We start from the raw sequence: 23,238 nt of genomic DNA on the forward strand, positions 1-23,238 counted from the left end.
TTTATGAGGACGTGCAAAGCGTCCATCACTAGGAGCATTCAGCATCTTCCAGAACTGTACACCTGTGACTTTGGTCGACAAATAAAACATAATTCAACCCCAAAATTCAGCCATCCCATTTCAGAGCCCCTCTTGCAGCACAAGCTGTAAGACCAGAGTGCATGAATTATAAATATAGCGACAGGCAAAATGATGGACTGTGGAATAACAGGGTAGTGTTTGGATTGCAGATGCTCCCCCAGAATGTCTGCTAATATAAGCACCAAGAAACCTACACACAACTGTCTGAATGTGTCTTCATGGGTCTGTTTCTACCACATAAATCTGGTCTGCTTTGCTCTACCTTTCTTCATGGCAAAATGGTTGGGAAAAGAGACTTTCTATGGTTTTTTTTTCACTCCATCTGGAGGGGATGCAGCACTGGGTAAACATTAAACTCTGGCAGCATGACAAGAACTGGTGCAGCTGCTTTTATCATCCATGTCTTTAACTCTTTGAGCAATTTTCAGGACAAATGTTAGCATTCCAACAGTCCTCCTCCTTTTATTTATTGATTGCAGGGATGTGGATAGCACATCTGGAAACCTGCTCACTGCCCAGGACTACTGTTTAAATAAACTGCAGCCACCATCTCTTGATTTGGTTGGTCAGAATGGCATGTTGCCACAATATAACCAAAATCAAAATGTGATGTTTCTAATTAGAAACTGTGTTCCTGTGGCGTTTTTTTATTTTATTTTCTTAAATAATCTATTTACTGATTTAGATAAATAGTCCTGAAAGAAATGAATCAGTGGACTGATTATTATATTTAGTTAGCTGTTCTTTGTATACATCCCTGACTTGGATGAAAAACAACCATATGTTTTTTCTTTAGGAAATGTTGGTCTCCAACTTATGCATTCTTTCCTTCAAGAATGTAGGAGGGCAACCAAATAGGGAGGTTATATCCTTTTCAGGAATTCTCTTCTGAGCTAGGCTTTTGGTTCCCTTCAATCCTAAAATCAAATGAAACCTGACAATGTAGCTGTATTGTTTTTTAACACGTTTGAAGATGTTTCCCTGTTTGGGGTGACAACTAAAGGACAACTGTATTTTTTAGTAATGTTAAGAAAGTCTTGAGACTCAACACTATGTGAGATTTATGTGACTGGGCTTGAAGACATTTGTACTCATCCTGTTTTCTTAGCAGACACTGTGTGTCTGCTTAACATGGAGTCTACGTTGTAAAAAAATGTTGCCTGAAAAGAATGATTATTATTTTTAAAACTAATTTAGCTCTTGTTAAATTTTGGTACTGTCAAAACAAACAAGCAACTCACAAATTTCAGTTAGAAGTATCCTGTCCTGCATGCTGTCTGTACAATGTCTAAATATACCCATCACTTCAGGCTTCAGTGAACTAAATGAAACTGCTGTGTGCTTACCTTGCTGCTTAGCAGTTTACAGAATGATTGCTCTCTTCTATGGTCTTGTTTTATGGCACAGCTGTTTCAAAATGAATTTTGGGTTCTGTCCCAGCTCCATTTATTTCCTTGTCCTTGTGGAAGCTCTTCCTCATGTCAGTGCTATCTATTTGAGACTAGTTTTACTGGTTTACTATTTTACTAGTTTTATTATTTTTGCTCTTTTAATACTGGTCCTAAAACTATTGTTTTAGTAGTTCTGCGTGACTTTTTAATTCATTTCTAAATCGTGCAGCAGGAGAACTGAAATGGCGACACTCATCAATGAGTTCATAGTGTTCATGTTGTCTTACCGTCATCTAAAATCAGGAAAGAGGAGGATTGAGGGTGGCATTTTGTGGTTGTGGGAATCTAATAGCAGGGTCTTACCCTACCATGGAGCCTAGAAACTGTTAGCACTGTTAAATTTTTCTCTAGAAGGCAAAAGCTCCAAAAACTGGGTTTATGCAAAGTCAGTCTGATGTCCCCTAAAGAGTAATTGTCAGGGAAGAGAGTGTATCTATGTCAGTCTGATGTCCCCTAAAGAGTAATTGTCAGGGAAGAGAGTGTATCTATGTCTATATGATATGACACATTTACTCTCCAAAGGAGATGAGGACTTTAGCCCATCCCTTCAGAGAACTGCCCCATGAGATGCACAATACAGCCCCAGAATACCATTTCAGGGATTTAGTCTTCTGTTTGGTCTTAAACTTTCATTATTAGATCACTGTTTTCAAAATAGTCCAGTGAGAGTCTCCGGACTAAATCCAAGTGAAAGGTTGGCAAAGGGCTCAGGCTGGCCAGCTCAAGTTGAAATGACTTTGAAAACAATGAAAGATTTTCAGTCAGGTTAAAATAATGGATAGAACTTCAGCTTTTAAACCAACTCAAACTAGTTTTGGGGGTAAAAAAAACAGGTATATGTCTTTGGAAAAAAGGTTCAGGTACATTTATTCAAACTGGGAGACAAACTAGAATATAATGCTTAATATGTAGGATTTGGTAAACAATCAAAAGTTTCAGAGAAGAAAAGATTTTCTGTTTGTAAACTTTCAGGTGTTACGCTTCCTCTCTTATTTCTTCATTCATCCTTCTTGCTCTGATTAGTTTGGAACTTTTAAATGAAAATTAATTTTAAATTATTGTCCTTTTACCTACATCTTTTTTCTATGAAATTCCCTTTTGAGGGTGCTAATGATTTGACTGAATGTAATCTCTTTTGCAGAAGAATACCTAGAGTAGTTGTTCTGCTGTGCAGTTTATCAGCCTTTGAGAAATACTGAGATTTTCCCAGTCTTGGTGATCTTAAACCATTTTTAAAATAAAGTGTTACACCTTATAAATTGTAAGTCTTCTCCCTCAATCTTCAAATACAATTTCAGGAAGCCTTAATTGCAAGGATAAAACAAGTAAAACATGCACATATGGTCTGAACAGTTATCCTGCTGGTTAATCTTCTCTATTTATACAGGGTGTTTTTAAAGCGTAATTCAAAATTGTACATTACAGGAATTTCGCTGTGGGATATTCAGGAGTCACAAGCCATCAAAAATTACCTTAGTCAGCAGTCCCTGCAGGAGCCAGCTTTTCTGGTTTTTTTTTTGTTTACAGCAATAACTTATAACAAGGAGGAGTAATTTTGTGGTTTTAAGAAAATATTTTTTTAAATGGCTCTGCCTTTCTTTTAAGTTGCAGTTCCTCTTTCTTGAAATCTCACTTGGCTCACAAGAGGCCTTAGTGGAGCACGTGGCTATGCTCACCCTCCCACATGGGCACAGATCATAAAATGGTTTGGGTTGGAAGGGACCTTAAAACTCATCAAGCAGGGACACCTTCCACTAGACCAGATTGCTCCAAGCCCCATCCAAACTGGCCTTGCACACTTCCAGGGATGAGGAATCTACAACTTTTCTGGGCAACCTGTGCCAGTGTCTCACCACCCTCATAGGAAAGAATTTCTTCTTTGTACTGTTATAATCAGTCATTTGCTAGGTGTTGGTATGAACATTATATTCAGCATTTTCTGTAAATATTCTTTTTTTGAAATGTATTTGGTGGAAGGCAACTTCTTGCTCTGGAAATAAATGCATTTCTGGCTAAGAAACCTGCGGTACCTGTGTGTCATTTCTGAGCACCATCTCTGATGACCTGTACCTTTGATGTTGATAGATGACAAGTGTGTGTCAAGGGGTTTATGGCACCTGGGATTAATGCTTGTGCTTTTCATGGAAGGAGAAGGAAACCTGACAACCATGAGGCTCTCACTGCCATCTGCTTATGTCAGCATCCCTGTATCCAGCTTATGCCATGGGCAGCAGAGCAGGACTCTTCTAGCCTTTCCTTTGTACATTTTAAAATTTACTAGACAAAAGCAGCACTGGGAAAAAATTGTGAACAGGAGGAATATATTACCTATATTACCTACCACCTTTCAGATGTGTAAATGATATTTATGATAATGTGCATGTGCCAAAAGAGATTATTATATGGAACAATCTGAAGTTGTGATAAATATATACTATACTTTTGCTTTATTGCACGTGTTTTGTTCTCAGTCTGTGTCTCATTCCAGTAAGTACAGCTCTGTAACAGTGCTACAGCATTTTTTTTCCCCTCTCTGGGTAAACAGCTGCAGGTAACTCCTCCTGGTCAGAGGAAGAGAATGAGAACAGGAAAATGTGTATATACACCAGAGGACTTGAAACTGGCTCTGTGTGCCTGCAAGTCCCATCCTTTCAACAGCATATTTAAATGTATTCCAATGTAATGTTGTCCCTGTTGTGAAGCTCCAGAGCTTAATGAATTCATAGGATGAAGCCAGTAAGGAATTTTGGTATCCAAATTTAAAACCCATGTGGATAAAACCAGATGAGAGATCCAATCTTGCATCACTATTTGGGACAAGGTTTTCTTTTACACTCTCCAAACAGGTGTGAGCATCTGTGTTTGTGCACATGCATCAGAGTGGACATGCTTGAGCAAGGTTGAACTCCGGTCTAGTGATTATTTTTATTTTTTCTTTACTTTTGATGTCTTATGTTCTCAAATCTAGTTCTGCTTTCTCCCAACTTAGTTAGACTGCCAGATGAGGGATGATAATGACTTTTATAATATCTGATGCAGTATGGAAAATCCCTTTTTTTTTCCTTGTTATATAGTCCTTGCAAAAGTGCAGATCTGTCCCAGTTGTCTATCTATTCCCTTGGGGTTTGAAGTAGAAGTTCTGTTAAATCAGCTTTGGCAACAACTGCTACTTTGTACCTAAATATGAGAAAAACTCTGATTTGACACACTCAGAAATTTTGAAAATCTGAGTTCCTGCATGGTCTCATTCACCAGTCACCTACTGAACTGAGAGAGTAGGGCTTTCTTCTAAGCTTGTTATTATCTTTGTTTATTAGCTACTTATTTCAGCTTTTGTCTCAAAATAATCTAGACTCACCAGTTTTTTTAAGACTTAGCTTGGAAGCCTGTGGTGAAAAATTGAGTAAGAAGAAAACAAAGCACAGTCAACATACCCAGCCAGGATGAATATTTGTGGTGCAATCTTGTAAAAAGAACTACTTCTTTTTCTCATTTCACATGCACAGTTACTTTTGTATTCTTAGAAAATAAGTTAAAGTCAACCATGTTCCAAATCAAGCTTCGTGTGCACTAAAAATTCAAAGTGTAATGGAAGCTAGTTGCATTTTCATTTAATCTCGCTCCATATTTATTTTAAAACTCACCAGTTGTGTGAGGCTCAGCACACTCTGTTTGCATTTAAATGCATTTAGAAAGATTGGCCACTTTATTGTGAGAAAGGCCTTGTTTACTTGAGTGAAAAAGTTAATGCTCTGTAATAACACATACAACTCCTAGTCCTGGGACTCATTCACTGAGTGTTTGACTGGAGAAGTGAAATCCGCTTTGTTGCAAAGCAACACGTTTCAGTGAGGCAAAAATTCCATTTCTGTTAAATCGTTTCCAATTTTCGGGATAATGATGTGTTTAATTTACCGCAAAAGATGGTAAACTGCCTGCACTATGAGTCTTGATTAGTCATTTAGATTAATTTTATTTAAATTTAATCTTTTTTTTTTCATTTTAGCGAAGTGTATCTCTGGGGTTTTTGCTTAAGTTTGTTGTTAGTTTTCTAGCATATAATTTTGATATTTTAATGCTGGCAAAAACCTTTGAGTTCCTGTTTTCTGAATGATCATTTTACTATATGCTGTGCTAACCATGGTGCAGACAGGACCCAGAAACCATTAAAGCTTCAAACAATATGTGGATGGTGTGCTGAACACGTTCTCCTATTTCTAATTTCTGCTGTGAGCCACACAGTACCACAGAACCAAGATAATTTCCAATAGCATCATCTTTTCCTGAGCTTTGTTGAAAAACTTAAGTTCCTTCTCAAGTTTCCTTCCATGGTTTTTTTTCTCTTACTACTTCAGTCTATGTACTCTGATCATTCCCCACTCATCCTGGTGTCCCACTGCAGTGTGGAGAGCTGAACATGTACCAGAACAGACGGTGCCATGTGTTTGGGATTACAGGCAGCCAAAACATCTTACCTTCCCCATTCCCCGGGACAAGGTGGATGAAGATAGCATGTGGTGCTCCCTTCTTCCAAGGGTGCATGTGTAGACCAAGGTGAAAGTGAAAGCAGTCTTTGCATCCCTTGTGGAAGACTTTATAGCTTGGAAGCATTCGCACAAGTTAGGGGAATGAGTGACTTACGATGAGTTCATCGAAAGAGGTTTATTGTCCTCTCTTTGCTGGTTATCCAGATGTGGAAAAGTACAAATTGTCAGTTTAAATGGTATTTCTCCCTCCCTCTCTCTCTCACCTTCCTGCATTTTGTTTCCTTTCTTCTACTTGTGTTGCTGCACATGGCCATTATTTTTCAACCCCCTTCTCCTGGATGGGGAGAGAAAAACACTGAAAGGGCTAAACTGACAAATTACAAATATCATAATATTTTCTGTGGTGATAAGCCACAAACAAGCATTGGTGAGTGGGATAGGAAACCTGCTCATAGTTCTCTGCCAGTCCCATCTTGCTGGGACAAGAGAGATCCTGCCCCGTACTCCTGCCTACCTGACCCATGTTCCCCATGCTGTTTCTTCATGTCACTTCCTCAGATGTCCTGTGCAGAGACAGGGACCACAGCCCAGCGCTGGCCAAGCCTAAGGTGGCCTCTCATAACCTCCCCCTGTAACTCGCCCTCCACCGTGGGCCTCTGGAGAGCAGGCTCCCAAGGTCTGCTCCTTCTCTTCATCCCCAGACACATGTTTACTTGCAGATGTAAGCAAAAAAGCTGAAATTTTTGGAAGAACATCCGTGGGAAGCAATTTTCCTCCTGAACTCAGTGTTACTATTTTGACACTATCCCAGGTTAATCTTTATGTCAACAATGACATTTGGACATTTGTGGGACCGTCTGCTTAATATATATGTACAGCTGTCACCTAGAAAATAAGCTGTTCAGTTCATAGAAACAGACCACTCTACACAGAGATGGGATATTCAGAATAATAAAAATGCATTAATGTCATAGTCTTTTGAATTTTAAAGGTTTGATTTGCACTGAACAGAAACAGTCAATCTGATCTCTCCCATTTAGTTCATATAGTTAACTTTATGGTCTCTAGTTATTCATCATTTGATGGTTCTTTCACTCCTCCGTCCTTCTAGAATTTTTTTTTTTCCAACATGCGTATCCTGACCCTCTGTGAGATGTGGTATTTTGGGATTTGGAAAAAAAAACCCTACTAGTAGTATAACACTAGAGAAATGCTCTAAATGAGGAGTGTCTGACAAAGAAATAGTTGCTGCTTCTGAAAAATAGTTCAGACTATCACGAAAAATTATAGAAATTTTAATGCAAGTTCACTAAGGGAAAAGTGTATGTTTCTTTGTGGCTTTAGCTCTCAGGGCTGTTTGTAAGAGTACTCAAAGGCTTGTGTGGCTGTGTACAACAATTTTAGATAGGTTGTAACATGCTTGGTTTAGTAAGAACAGTTTGGGGTCATCTTGAGTGTTTGGCTAATATTGCAGAATTTACGCAAAATTTACCGCACTTATTTATGCAAAATATTAAGTGCAGTTTGAAGAAAATAAGGGCTGATGCTGTAGCATAATAAGATAACTGACTTGGGGAAGATTTGCTATCGAAGCATAACTAAGAAATCTGGGAACTCAGCCTGACCATGGAAACTAGTTCTCTCACCACAAATATGACATGTACATTTTATGAAACCTGCTTATTACCAAGGGCCAAATTCTGTGGTCCTTATGCAAGCACAACTTTCACTGGAAGTTCACTGAGGATGGTAGAATTTGGCACTGAGCTATTTCTTTTCCATTTGAAATTACTTCATTTGTAATTTCCTCTTCTTATATTTCTCAGTAACTGCAGAAATGTGAGCTAGTCTTTTAATTTCAAGTGAATGAAAACTTTGAGGACTCTCTGTAAAATTGCAACTTTATTTTTTGGTGTAATAGAATAAAGGGGTAAATTTGTGGACGTGATATTTTACTTAAGGGGAATAAAGTGTATTTGGATAACTACACAGACAGGAAACCAGTGTAAATATGTGAGTTTTTCCATCTAAGTAAGATGAGAAAGGTTTGGGGGTTTGAATTGGAGAGCAGTGTCTTGGGATGTTACAAACAGCTGAATTTATAAAGGACTTGCAGAATGTTTCTGTGAGCACTATGCAGCCACAAGCTAGCGTTGAATGAGATCTGGGTTACTTATGTTACCCCAGCTAATTTTGTTAGTATGGCACTCAACCATGGCTGGTTTATTCACTTTGAGGCTGATACATATGTGCCCATACTGCACTATATGGTGCCTTGTAGACACTTCCGGCAGGAAGTGGAATCGGAGAATGAGGGCATGGAATATATAGGGGGCTGAGGCAAGGGCTGGGATTTGACACTTGGAGTGTTTGTTTGGTACCCTTCAAATTCAGACTCCTTGAAGAGGAAAGAGAACCAGGGCTGGTGGGAGTCAAATGACTGGGTCAAAAGCTGCTGACGTCAGTGTGATCCTGAGCAGGATAATATCTATAGCCCTCAAGGAGCTATTACATCTGGCATCCCTTTTGGCTGTTTCCATTAAGTGACCAAAGATTCAATAGCCATGCAGAAGGAAGAACAAACCCATTGCACCATTTTGCTGTTGATGTCTGTCCACACAGTACTTTGCCAGCAGATGTGAACATGTTCTTCCCATTCTCCTCTTTCCATCAGTCCTGTGAGTGTTGCTAGTGCAGCACCAAGCTCAAGCTCTGGGTCAGCCTGCACAGCTGTGCTGAAGCCAGTCCCATCACTCCAGCCTTGGGTTACCTATGGAGTTGCTGCCACTTCCATTCATTTTTGTGACTAAATTGATAGCGTGAATTTTCCAGCATTGGCTTTGTGATAGCAAATACATTTAAAAGAAGGAGTTTCAGGTTTTAGCTGTCAGCTAGCTTTCTTTTCCAGACTGAATTGCATTACTGATGCTCTTTGAATGTGACTTACCCAAGATTAATTTCTGAATTATGTATAAATTGTTTAATCACCTGTGAAACTTCACAGCTTTCAACCTTTCATTTCATTAGCTGCGAGATGAATGTCAGTAAAATGTGTTTGGAAGGCCAGAACTTGATGACACACGCAGCAAACACCGCCGAGGACTCTCTTTCGTTGAGTGCAGTAATAATAAACACTTCACAGGCAATATTTCAGCAATCAGGAACACTTCTGCAGGATTTTGTATCTATATGTGTTTGGCTAAATGACAAAATGGGGAGATAAAAAAAAAAAAGGCTAAAAAATGAGTCAGACTTATTGCCTTAATGTAACCCTCCTGGCTGAAAGTGTATTAATTGGCAGAATGAATTACCTCAGACTCGAGCAGAGAAAGACCTCTATTGTGTGCGGCCATGATGTGAAACCTACACTTCTTGGCTTTCGCGCTCTTTCCTCGGCATCGTGATCTTTCTTGTCTGATCAGCATGCTTCAAATTCAGCCTGGTGATATTTATAACACCTTTCAGTTGGAAGCTCTGTCATTCAGCCCATTAAACCAAGTTGCTGTGAAGCATTTTGTGGTGAAAAGCCTCCGTCCCGTGCAGAAGCTGCTCACAGCTTCTTCCCAGCAATGCAGTGTGGTGCTTCTTCAACCTGCAAGGGTTAACATGTGGGAAAATGGGTTGTTATTTCTTCTTTTATATAAGAGTTTTGTGTTTGGAGCCCTTGCCAGGAGCAGATGAGACCCAAGAGCAGAGCCTGCCTCCTTCCCAGCCTGAAGGTTGAGTCCAGCAATAACCTTGGTTAGCAGTGACCCAATCATCTGCTGGGTTGGAAGGACGAGGGCAGTCACACAGGGCTGCCTGTGTTCCGTCAAATGACAGCTCCATGTAATATGTTTGCCTCACAGCAAGGACTCGACCACTATCTGGCCCAAAGCATTTCATTATTGTCTCTTTTTTCCCAGTCCAGCAAATGTTAAATTGTATCTGTTTTGAGATTGAAGGGGAAAGAGATGCAATTTTGGGTAAAACATGCATGGTCATCATCTGTCTTTGAGTAAAAGGGGCCATAACTCATGCATTTATTGTCTGCTATCACTTTTTCCTTCTCCTTCCTATGTATTCAAAGAAAGGAATAATCCCTTTTTTTCAGGGACCCTCAGTGAAGAATTTGGTTAGCAAAAGATGTCTTTCTGACTCTTGGCTGAAAAGAAATGTAATGGACTGACAAAACTAACATGAACTTGTAAAACTCTTCATTGTCTTTTTTTGGATTTGACAAAGGAAAAGCTTAAGAGAATAAATACAGAGAGATTGCACATGAATAAACATGCTCTTTCTTGCTCATTGCTGCTCATCAGAGTTAAGTTTAGAATAACGAGGAGGATGAAAGCCGTAGGTTAAATAAGTTCAGTCCAATTTCCTGTAAGCCAGTATCCCATCAGAGCGAGCATTATTTGCTGCTATAGATGGTTGCTTCTATGGAGAAAATGAGTCTGAACAGGGCTGGAGACTGTGCAACCCTCTCACCCACTCCAAAAAGGTCTCCCCGGGTCAGGGGTGCAACCAGCAGTGGAAAAACCATGCGGAAATCTGTGTTTTGCCACAGTTTCCACTCTATTTGTTCTGTGGATAAATAAATTGAGGGCTGGAATCTTCACATCTGTCAGTGTACCACCTTTGAAGGTCTTCTCGCAGAGAAATAGGAAAGTCAACCACATCTTCAAACTGGTCCTAATTGTTACAGGAAGGCTGCTGAACAGTTCCAAGACCATCTTTTTCCACTGAGCTTGTATTACAAAATATTTCTGGAATTAGATGGAGCAAGAAGAATAACAACTTTTTTTTCATCTTTCACAACTTGTACTTTATGTCAAGATGACTTTGAAACAAACCTGACCCTGTCCTCTATGGTGAACTGGCATTCTTGCTCTGTGAACTGTGACATGCTCGAGTACTCAGCTCTAAATCAGGGCTGGCAGACCTTCGATTAGCATGCTGGTATTTGTAACCTCTAGCACTTTTATCCCCATTTCCCGCAGGATCTCCTGCCCTCACTGGCACTGGAACCATTGCTGTCACAGTGGATGATGTCAATGACAATGTCCCCACATTCTCCTTTAACATGTACTCTGCCACTGTTCTGGAGGATGCTCCTACAGGGACAGATATTTTGCTCGTAAACTCCTCGGATGCTGATGCTTCTACAAATGCTGTTATTAGGTAGGTGTCTAACACCAACATACCTTAAAGCTGTAAGATGCAATAGAACGGATGTATATGTGTAACTAAATTATTTTGGCAAATCTGTCTTTTTATTGTTTCGGCTTTTAGAATTATATTAAGCACAAGTAGAGTTGCAGGGTTATTTTAATTTTTTACTAAGTGAAAAGCAAACAAGCTTAACTTGCACCTGCACCCACTACCTGCCTTGCTGCTGCATTCACACCTTTTCATGTAGTGAGCAATTTTCACTAAAAACCAACAGGCTCCTTGAGCAAATTTTTGGTCAATTAATGTCTTCAGTTTAACATGAAAATTGCACACAGTGAGGCATATGACATTCAGAAAAAAAGTAAAGAGCTAGAATTTGGCATTTTTGCTCTAAATTCCAGCTCTTTTGCAGAGCTCAGTTGATGGAACTTAGCTGGGTGCTGGGCTGAACACTGGCCATTCCCAGTGTCGCAGACAACAGTAATGAAGATGCTGAGTGGCAGTGACAAGCCTAAGATTTTTCCACTGAGGACTGATATATTGCAAAATGGAATGCAAAGCAGATTTGTATTAGTTATTAATCAGAAGGACACGTAGGTAACCTTATCACATTTAACTGTTGTGGCTGCAAGCGTTGCTGATTCCAAACTTACAAAACAGGATATAAAAGCAGATTCTGTATTTACTTTTTTGTTAGTTCGCCTGAGTTCATTCTTCAAAGAGCATAAGAATGCCACTGTGGTTGTCACTTTTTCCCTAAAGAAAGGAAGTAAAATAAAACAGAACTATGTTATGGCAAAGCAATGTCTATAAAATACTCTAATATTTTCTTTCCAACTAGTTACAAGCCAAAAATAGAAACTTGATGTTTAGGCATCTTTAGATATTTGAAAATCATCCAGAATTACCATTTTTTAAATTGCGAAACAATGAAGCTTTTAATTTTATTCCATCTTAGTCTAAGAAACTATTTCTGGCAGCTCCTTTAGAAAAAAGAATTCCGTGCAAAGAATGAATGATTGTAATGATTGTGTCCCGTAATCAGAAATTATCAGAGTGCTCTCAGATTTCTTTACTGTGCTTGAATTTCTTTAATATCTCTGCCATTAGTCTTTGTCATTCACTCAGTACCTCATCACAGAATTAGTTGATAAAAATACTTTTTCCCTTCATAAAAAGCTATTAAAAAATTGTTTTCAGGTTTTGTTTTACACTCTTTAGACTCAGGAATAGACTTTGTTTTTCTTGGACAGAATTTGTCCAGATTCAGCATTTAAAGTAGATCTTAAAATATGACTGGTATTACAAAACTGGTGAGAGCCAGAAGAACCAGAACATAAGGTCATCTTGGCAGAGGTGTTGAGCATTTAGAATTCCTTTTAGTCTTTTTAGACTCTGTTTCAAAATGAAACCTTTGGTTTCCAAGAGTGTACAATCCTTAGCTAATATTTTTATGTAAAGTCAAAAAATGTGCTGAGTTTTGCAAGAAGTGATTAATGTGCAAAACTTTTACCTGTCCATATATACTGACTCTTTTCCTCTTATTTCTGCTGATAACCTGTGGAGTCATGAAAGGAGGGTGATGGGGTTGTAAATGGCAATGCACACTTGAGCTGTCTTGTTAAAGATAGTGTAGATAAGAGGAGTCAGCATAGACAAATAGTCAAAAGGCCAGATTTTAGGTGCTTAGATCAAATTCCTTTTATACCAGTTGTCACCATTAGAGTTGCAGGCAGTTTTTGGTTTGAGTTGGGTTTTTTTGGGTAGAGTTTGGATTTTTTTTTCTAGTTTTATTGAGACACACAGTGTCCAGTTGGTTTGCATACAGTTATACTCAGATATAATTCAGAATATCTTACGAAAAATTTAGTGTCTTTATTATTTCTTCGGGTTTTTTTAAAGATTATCATAGTATCTTTCCCATGCTGAAGTTTGAGCCATTATATATTTGTGGAAATACAGAAGAGAAAGTCTCTGTCTTCTGCAACACCTCATGCAGGGTTAAATCATTGCAAATCACAGATGAAGTGTGCCTGTGCTGCTGCTATTTAGGGAGATTTAAGTGGTGCTTTAGGCTTTGTGCACATTCTTTCCATTTTAGATGCACATTGCTATGGCTGGAGAATAATTACATATGGCCATCATATTATATCATAATTAGGCAATTAAAGTATGCTCGTGGCATTGTGCAGAGATTAATGACTGAACCTGAGAAGTTGCCACAGCTTATTACACAGACTGGCTCTCAATCCTCTTGGTACAGCTTCTGGGCTCTGTTATTGCTGTCATAACCTGTGCTGATTTTAAAGAGGTGAAGATAGGAATATTAATCTCTTTCATTAAAGCCACTTTCTTCTGAATCTTTCATAGAATCATATACCTCAAAAAAGTTGCTACTGTGCTTCTCTGAAGGAGCAATGCAAACCACAGCTGTATTGGGTTACGATGTGGAATGTGAGAATTGTTCATTTCAGCTAGTTTTTGTTTCCATTGTTTTGTCAAAAATCTGTTATCTGAATTAATAAAAAATGTAATATTAATCAATTACCTTTAAAAATACAGCCCAGTGCTCCACCATATCTTTGAGATTCATTCTGTATGAACAAAAACTGGATAAGCATTCCAAGAGAAGGAACAAACTCATGTGCTAGGAAGCCAGAGATAGCCCTGCAGTAAGCACACAGTCAGTTCTTGTCAAATCACACTGTTGCACGCACTCAGAGATGTGGGCACATACATATACACCAGCCAAGGGTTGAATTCTTATCCCAGTTAGTCTCTATTAATGTAGCTCTGTTAGTAATTTGCAATGTATTACTATGAATTAACATTGAAATATTGAACAGCAAAACTTGGCTCAGTATCAGGAAACAATATGAATTTTAAATCCTCATTTTATTTTGTAAAACTGTCATACTTTCGTTTCAGAAAATAGTATTTTTTCTAGTTACATGCTGCAGGTGTGTCAGTTGTTTGGAGTAACACTTACTGCGTTAGCTCAGGGAAATCAGTACTCCAGCAGGCAGTTTTGAGAATACGTCTGATGATATCTCCAAATATCAAAGGACTCAGTCAGCTACTTATGTATTAGAAATCTGTGTTAAGCACTATGCTTGGAAATCCCCAGAAATGTCATTTCTGACAGGCCTTGAAATATGGAAGAGTGAAAAAGTGAAGACAGATACGCAGTCAGAAGCAAATCTGGCTGTCTATTGATGCCCATCAGCGTGGTGGTCTGAAGAATATAGCAAATGGTTACTTTGAAATAATAATCAAATTTTTCTTCCTTGTTTTTCCTTTCAAACAGCTATAGGCTTTCTGGTGGCAATTCACAATTCACAATCAACCCATCTACAGGACAAATCATCACCAGTGCCCTCCTCGATCGAGAGACAAGGGAGAACTACACTTTGGTGGTGGTGGCAAGCGATGGGGGCTTCCCCAGGGCTCTCTCCAGTTCCACCAGTGTGCTCCTCTCTGTTGCTGATGTGAACGACAACCCACCCAAATTTCAACACCATCCCTACGTCACCCACATCCCATCACCTACCACCTCAGGTAACCTGATGAGTGGCACTGCTTGGGATACTTCAGATTGCGTAAATATAGAATGGTTTGGGTTGGCAGGGACCTTGAAGATCATCTCATTCCAACTGCCCTGCCATGGGCAGGGACACCTTCCACGAGACCAGGTTGCCCCATCCAACCTGGCCTTGAACACTTCCAGAGGTGGGGCATTCACAACTTCTCTGGGCAATATGTTAATGAAATGCGAAGTTGTGCCACAGGGTATGTTTCTGAGATGTTCCTCTGCAACTGTTTTCCTGGTATTATCTTCATCTTGCATGGGAAAAGAGGAATATCAAGGCTCAATATATCACCTACAGTTTAGCAATCTTTTTTTAGTGTGTTCCTGCCGTCTAAATTCAGTTTTGTTCCTATAGTTATGTAAAGTAGATATAGTGTAAATGAACACCCACTCTAACAAGTGATTAAATTATTTTACCAGGGTTAGGAAGACTATGACCTCTTTTTATTTCAGAAAGTCTCTTCTGGGTGTTGATGTTCTTTTTCTGCCCTCAGAAATTTTTAAAGAGGATTTTGACAATTTCTTCTAAAAAGGCCGTGTCTGTATCACAGATGTTAACTATGTTGCTTTTGCTTGAGCCAGGCGGTGAGGTATAAAATAAAATAAAAGTGAAGCCATGCAGAAACCTTCCTTTTATGAAGCCTACATGCAAATTAACCTGACTTCACTCAAAACAACAGTTAATTTCTTATTTAGTTTATATTTAAAAAAGCCTAATAAATAAATACATTACCAATGAGTAAGTCAAAAATACTAATATTTTCTATTTGCTGAATCGGCATTTCAAGAGGAAAGAAAGGAGAATATGTATATTTGCAGGAAGATGGAGAGAATTTAGTGAAAGATTCTCCTATTTTGAGAAATTTTTCCAAGGTTTAAAATGAACTAATTACCAGGACCTCTACTATCTCAAAACAGTAAAAGGATTTTATAATCTTATCACTTTATTGCCCCAAATTCACCCAATTGCAGTTGGAGAGGTTGACCGTGGAAGTTGGCAATACTGTGTTTTCACGTGCTTACACATACATGGATATGTGATGCCTGCAAAGAGGATTCCAAGACAAATGGTTCACAAAACAAATTTGCCTTTAAAAGAAAAAAAAAAAGGCTTATTTCCATGTCTTGGTTTTCTCTCTAAATTTAAAACAATTGCAAATACTTCTCCTTTTTATGGAAGAATGAATTTGTTTACAATTCTTTCCTGTTTCCAGAACAACATTATGAAATTATTTTATTATTGCATTGGTGAATCTTTGTGTATTCTGAATAGGGCACAGTGCCTTTGTCTGGTTCTTTTTGGGGTGTTTCTTCAAATACTTGTAGTGAGGAGTACACATAGGTTGAAGTGATGTTTTCTGGCCATATCTTTTTGGATACTTTTTGTATGAAATCTCTCATAACTAGAAACATATAGAAAGCCTAAACTGTGTTTACTCTATTATTAACTTAGCAGAAATCTAGGGATACATGCACTTTTTTATTCTTTTAAAAGAAAATATTAATATCTTTTCACATTATTTTGAGAGGCTGTTGATAATGATGTTGCTAGCAGGCATAGCATCCACTAAAGCCCAAACAACATCTTTAGTGCAGTTGAATGTAGTATCTGAAATACCTTTTCCAGAAAAAAAAAGAGGAAACCCTCATAACTTGACCAAGACTTTTGCTTTTATTCCAATCACAGAATATCTTGTGTAAATTTTGAAAGAAAAATCTTCATTTCCTTGTTATTTTTTTAATCGAGTTTAAAAAGGGAAACTAGTAATAATAATTAATAATATAATTTGCATAACTGAAGCGACAAATCTTCTTCCTGTCCCATTTCTCACATGGGTTTGAATGCTGTTCTTGTCTAAATATTCCTGCCCCTGGAGTGCAAATCACTGCACATGACAAATAGTGACATGAAGTGTGGTTTAAAGGGGTGCTGTCAAAGTCATTCCTGCCTGTAAATGATTTTGCCTTAAGAGGTTGAAAATAACATGATTTTTATCAGGAGTGGGTAATTTCTAAATTTTAGTACCAGTAAAGCATCAACAGAGTGTTGTGCCAATTGGTTGGACAGTGTCAAATTTGAAAGGCGTGCTGTGCATTAGATCTGTGAAGTCCAGTGAGAAAGGACACCCTGGATTCTCCTTGCAGATGGACAAATGGAGAGGTTAATGCAAATGGTGCAAATATAGTCAAGCTCATTGTGAAACATAAATTCAGAAGACCTGAAATGTCTGAATGTATTCATGTTGCCGTAACAGTGTGCAATAGTTTTGTATTTCTATTTTGCCCCTTTCTCAGAGGGCCAGCATGCTTTTAAAAGTGCAGTGCTGTTACTTGCTGTCCTTGGAATACCCTTAGAAGTAAGAGGCTAGTGGGGAGAAAGGAACACCTGGGGAATAGGAAGAGAAGGGACTACAAGGGAAGGCGGGTGTGTAGGATAAATGTGCTGCCTGCTCACTCACGTAACCTTAATAGTCCTTGAATTCCAGTTTTGGTGGAGTCCTTGAATTCCAGTTTTTGCTTGGATAAATAAAATACGAATAATACAAAAAAATCAAAGTAGCATTAAATCTTACTAGGTTTATAGCTTTCTTAGTGTCAGTGTTCTAGAAGTAGTAGGATGATAGGCTTCCAAAAGGTTGCAGGTCCATTTTCGAGTGCAGTCACTGAGATCAGTACATCCATCTGTCTGAATGCAGAGTCCTGTTTTTCGAACCCACATTTTTTGACTGTTTGCATGTCTTTCAGACTCAAAAAATCACCTACCCCTTGTTGAACTTACCATCTTGTGAAAAAGGAAGTTCATTTTTGGAGCATTGTAAGGAAGAGCATGCTGCTTTAGGATATGCTTCCAGGGAAAATCTGGCATCACATTTCCCGCAATTGGTGCATTCATTAAAGGACTGACCTAGCTTTGTTCTCCATTTCAGGCTCATTTGTGTTTGCTGTGACTGTCACTGATGCAGATGCCGGATCCAATGCCGAGCTCCATTATTCCCTTGTTGGGAAAAACTCAGAGAAATTCCACATTGATCCAGTGAGGGGGGCAATTCTGGCTGCAAACCCACTGGAGGGAGAGTCCGAAGTCACCATTTCTGTTCACGTGAGGGATGGTGGCCGGTACCCCAAGACAGACTCTACCACTGTCACTGTGAGGTTCGTGAACAAAGCTGAATTCCCTCGTGTTCAGGCAGATCAGGAGACTTTCACGTTCCCTGAAAACCAAGCAGTCGGTACAGTTGTCACCACTGTCTCTGGATCTTCAGCCAGAGGAGGTTCCTTGTCTTACTACATCGCCAGTGGTAACCTGGGCAGCACTTTCCTGGTCGACCAGGTGACAGGACAGCTTTCTGTCAGGCGGGCTTTGGATTTTGAAGCCATCCAGAAATACGTGATGTGGATTGAGGCCAGAGATATGGGCTTTCCTCCCTTTTCCTCTTACAAAAAATTGGAAGTAACGGTGATAGACGTCAATGATAACGCGCCAGAGTTTGAGCAAGATCCCTTCATTGCAGAAATAGTGGAGAACCTGTCCCCACGGAAGATACTGACAGTGGCTGCTGTGGACAGGGACAGTGGTCTAAATGGACAGCTTAATTATGAAATAATTGAGGGCAATACTGAAAATAGCTTCAGTATCAATCGAGCCACTGGTGAGATCAGGAGTGTCAGACCCTTGGACAGGGAGAAGCTGTCTCAATACATACTAACCATAAAAGCTTCAGATAAAGGCACTCCGCTCCAGAGCACGACCGTCAAAGTTATCATTAATATTTTAGATGAAAATGACAATGCTCCAAGGTTTTCCCAGATATTCACTGCTTCTGTCCCTGAAAATGCACCTCTGGGTTTTACAGTAACCCGGGTCACAACATCAGATGAAGACATTGGGGTGAATGCCATCAGCAGGTACTCCATAAGGGATACGAGTCTCCCATTTACCATAAATCCTAGCACTGGGGACATCACCATCAGCAGACCACTGAACAGGGAGGACACTGACCGCTACAGGATCAGGGTCTCTGCACATGACTCTGGGTGGACGGTGAGCACGGATGTCACCATATTTGTCATGGATGTCAATGACAATGCCCCACGATTTACAAAGCCATCCTATTACCTGGAGTGCCCCGAACTTCCTGGGATTGGGTTGAAGGTCACCCAGGTTTCAGCCACCGATCCAGATGAAGGGTCAAACGGCCGAGTGTTCTACTTCATAAAATCCCAGTCTGAGTTTTTCCGCATTAATGCAACCACGGGGGAAATTTTCAACAAGCAGTACTTAAGGTACCAAAACTCCAGCCGTTCAAGCAACATCAACATCAATAGGCACAGCTTCATCGTTACATCTTCAGACCGAGGCAGTCCCCCATTAATGAGTGAGACAACTGTCACCATTAACGTAGTGGACAGCAATGACAACGCACCGCTGTTCCTTGCTCAAAAATATTTCACTCCTGTTACTAAGAATGTGAGGGTTGGCACAAACTTAATCAAAGTTACTGCCATGGATGACAAGGACTTTGGCTTGAATTCTGAGGTGGAGTACTTTATCTCTGAGGAGGGCAAAACTAATAAATTCAGGCTGGACAGGAGTACAGGATGGATTTCTGTGTCTTCTTCACTAATGGCTGATTTGAACAAAAACTTCCTGTTTAAAGTGAAAGCCAAGGACAAAGGTAATCCTCCACTCTCATCTGAGGTATCTGTTGAAATAGTAGTAACAGAAGAAAATTACCATACACCTGAGTTTTCCCAGAGCCATATGAGTGTTACTGTCCCAGAGAGTCACTCTGTTGGAACAGTGATCAGGACAGTTTCAGCACGAGACAGAGATGCTGCTATGAATGGATTAGTTAGATATAATATTTCCTCTGGAAATGAAGCTGGAATCTTTGCTATCAATACAACTACCGGTACACTGACACTAGCAAAACCACTTGATTTTGAGTTATGCCAAAAGCATGAGCTGGTTGTTACTGCCATGGATGGAGGATGGGTGTCCAGAACAGGCTACTGCAGTGTCACTGTTAATGTCATTGATGTGAATGATAATTCTCCAGCATTCAGCCCTGAGGACTACTTTCCCAATGTGTTAGAAAATGCCCCCAGTGGGACAACTGTTATTTGTTTAAACGCCACTGATGCTGACTCTGGACCTAACGCTGTGATTGCATATGCTATTCAGTCCTCAGACAGTGACCTCTTTGTCATTGACCCCAATACGGGAACAATCACCACCCAGGGATTTTTAGATTATGAAACAAAGCAAAGTTACCATTTAACAGTAAAGGCTTTCAATGTTCCAGATGAAGAGAGGTGCAGTTTTGCTAGTGTCAACATCCAGTTAGAAGGGACAAATGAATATGTGCCCCGTTTTGTATCCAAGCTTTATTATTTCGAGGTTTCAGAGGCAGCCTCCAAAGGTACTGTCATAGGTGAAGTTTTTGCAAGTGATCGTGATATGGGAACTGATGGAGAAGTCCACTACCTTATCTTTGGCAACAGCAGAAAGAAGGGCTTCCAGATAGATAAGAAGAGTGGCCAGATCTATGTGTCAGGACCTCTTGACAGAGAAAAAGAAGAACGAATCTCTTTGAAAGTCCTTGCAAAAAATTTGGGGAGCATTCGTGGTGCAGACATAGATGAAGTAACCGTTAATATCACTATACTGGATGCCAATGATCCTCCTGTTTTTACCTTAGGGACCTACAATATACAAATCAGCGAGGGTGTTCCTCCAGGCACCCATGTCACGTTTGTTAGTGCCTTTGATTCAGATTCTGTCCCTAGCTGGAGCAGGTTTTCCTATTTCATTGGCTCTGGCAATGACAACAGCGCCTTTTCCATCAACCCACAGACAGGACAAGTGACAGTCACCGCAGAGCTGGATCGAGAAACGCTGCCTGTCTACAACCTGTCTGTGCTGGCCATTGATTCGGGAACACCATCTGCTACAGGAAGTGCCTCATTGTTGGTAACTTTGGAAGATATCAATGACAACGGCCCTACCTTGTCCGCCAGCCAAGGAGAAGTCATGGAGAATAACCGTGCAGGAACTCTTGTGATGACGCTTCAGTCATCAGACCCTGATCTCCCTCCCAACCAAGGTCCTTTTACGTATTACTTGCTCAGCACTGGTCCTGCAACCAGCTACTTCAGCCTCAGCACTGCTGGCGTTCTGACAACAACAAGGGAGATTGACAGGGAGCAAATCAGCGATTTCTACCTGTCAGTGATTACGAGAGACTCTGGTGTCCCTCAGATGTCTTCCACGGGAACTGTGCATATCAAGGTAGTAGACCAAAACGACAACCCGTCTCAGCCCAGAACAGTAGAAATCTTTGTTCACTATTACGGCAACCTCTTCCCAGGCGGAATTTTGGGCAACGTAAAGCCACAGGATCCAGATGTGCTGGACAGCTTCCAGTGCTCCCTCACTTCGGGAGTCACCAGCCTCTTCAGCATTCCTGGGGGTACCTGTGAGCTGCACTCGCAGGCGAGGTCCACAGATGGCACATTTGACCTGGCTGTCCTCAGCAATGATGGGTTACATGGTGCTGTCACCAGCAGCGTCCGGATCTTCTTCACGGGTTTCAGCAACACCACCATTGAGAACAGCATCCTCCTTCGCCTGAGTGCCCACAGCGTGCGGGACTTCCTGACAAACCACTACCTCCACTTCCTGCGCATTGCCAGCTCCCAGCTGACGGGGCTGGGCACTGCCATCCAGCTCTATGGGCTCTACGAGGAGAGCAACCACACCTTCCTGATGGCGGCCATCAAGCGCGGCAACAACCAGTACGTGAATCCCAGTGGCGTGGCCACTTTCTTTGAGAGCATCAAGGATGTCCTCTTCCGCCAGAGCGGGGTGCGGGTTGAGGCTGTGGACCACGACTGGTGCCTGCAGAGCCCCTGCCAGAATGGAGGGAGCTGCCTGAGGAGGCTGGCAGTGGGCCCAGCTCTGAAGACCCACGAGAGCATCCCCGTCATCATTGTGGCCAACGAGCCCCTCCGGCCCTTTGTGTGCCGGTGCATGCCGGGGTACGATGGGAGTCTGTGTGAGACCGACATCAATGAGTGCCTCCCTTCCCCCTGCCACAACGATGGGACTTGCCACAACTTGGTGGGAGGCTTCTCATGCAGCTGCCCGGAGGGGTTCACTGGCATGGCTTGTGAGAGGGACATTAACGAGTGCCTTTCCAACCCATGCAAAAATGGTGCCGCCTGCCAGAACTTCCCAGGAAGCTTCAACTGTGTTTGTAAAACCGGATATACAGGTACGCTTTTACTTCTCTATACCTTACAAGCCAGAAGGAATGGAAAGAGGGTGGAAATGCACCTTTTTAGCACAAGTTTTTCTGAATATGAGCATCCCCAGTAGATGAAGAGGTCATGCAAAATGACATATTAATGGCTATGAAAACTCAGAAGACCAGGTGCTCACAGTATTATTTTATTTCAGCTCTATCCTCAGGCAAATCACACTTACCTGATATGCACTGGAACAGAAAGGATTTTACAAGAGCTGTTTAAATTTATTAAATGTGTAGAAACCATTTCCAATGCTTAAGTATGATTTTTCTGTTCATGTTATTGTTATGCATATTGTGTTAGAATTTCAAGTCTGATAGAAGTGTTGTAAGCAAGAAAACAGCCTCTTCCCAAAATTGCTTGCAGTCATACATGACAGAAAACAGATGAAGGATATAGGATAAACCAGAATTCAGGCAAAATGATCAACCCGTATGTTCCGTATTTGTTCCTTTGTCATTTTTTTTTTCGCTAAGCACAGAAATGTCTGTGGCATTTCTACCTCTTCCAAGTATTTTTTCTCTAATATTTAATAAACTCAAACACAGCAGCATTGTAAAAACAGGCTGGTCTTTGCTTCTGCCATGAGTATGATATTTAAGGAAAGTCTGAACAATCTTAACCAGTGTTTATGGCCACTTTTTGTAGAAGTCAGAAAAAAAATCTAACCAGAGAAGATTACTTATGCTTTTTCAAAGGAATATTTCTGTATTGCAGATGCCCCAGGGCAACACAGCTGGGTTCATTATGGTGTGGGTGTTGGGGCTTCCCATCAATGCCATCAAAACTCACCTGTAGCCCATGGAGTGATCAGAGTATCCATTGTCCCTTTGGGTTTTTTTTCCTTAAACCAGATCAGTACAGGATATAATGTGGAAAAGAAAGTTAATTGATTTCAAAATAAATCTTTAAATACTTAATTTAAATCACAGCTTCAGCAGTGGGTACATAGTGCAATATCAAGGACATTGATGATCTTTCGGATGAACCTCACAAATTGTACTCCTGAGCCTCAGGTCAGGAGCAATTGCTGTTAATTAACAAGCAGTTCTGATAAAGTTACCAATCCAGAGTTTTATTTCATGTTGTATTAGTGCATCAAATTACTTTGCCAGGAGCTTGGCAAAAAAATTCTAGGGGCACCTATGCCCTCTAACACTGTAGG

General features: G+C 40.4%; 1 protein-coding gene across 1 annotated transcript in view; it reads left to right on the forward strand.

The window, feature by feature from the left end:
• FAT4 (FAT atypical cadherin 4) overlaps positions 1-23,238 on the forward strand; it is a 129,298-nt gene that overhangs the window by 81,313 nt on the left and 24,747 nt on the right. The window contains exons 7-9 of the mRNA XM_027659006.1: positions 11,002-11,182; positions 14,481-14,731; positions 17,690-22,039. Coding sequence (XP_027514807.1) covers positions 11,002-11,182; positions 14,481-14,731; positions 17,690-22,039 — 4,782 coding nt within the window. The remainder of the gene's footprint in view (positions 1-11,001; positions 11,183-14,480; positions 14,732-17,689; positions 22,040-23,238) is intronic.

The sequence above is a fragment of the Corapipo altera genome, unplaced genomic scaffold (genome assembly GCF_003945725.1).
Source record: "Corapipo altera isolate COAL_440 unplaced genomic scaffold, ASM394572v1 255, whole genome shotgun sequence".
Classification (NCBI taxonomy): domain Eukaryota; kingdom Metazoa; phylum Chordata; class Aves; order Passeriformes; family Pipridae; genus Corapipo; species Corapipo altera.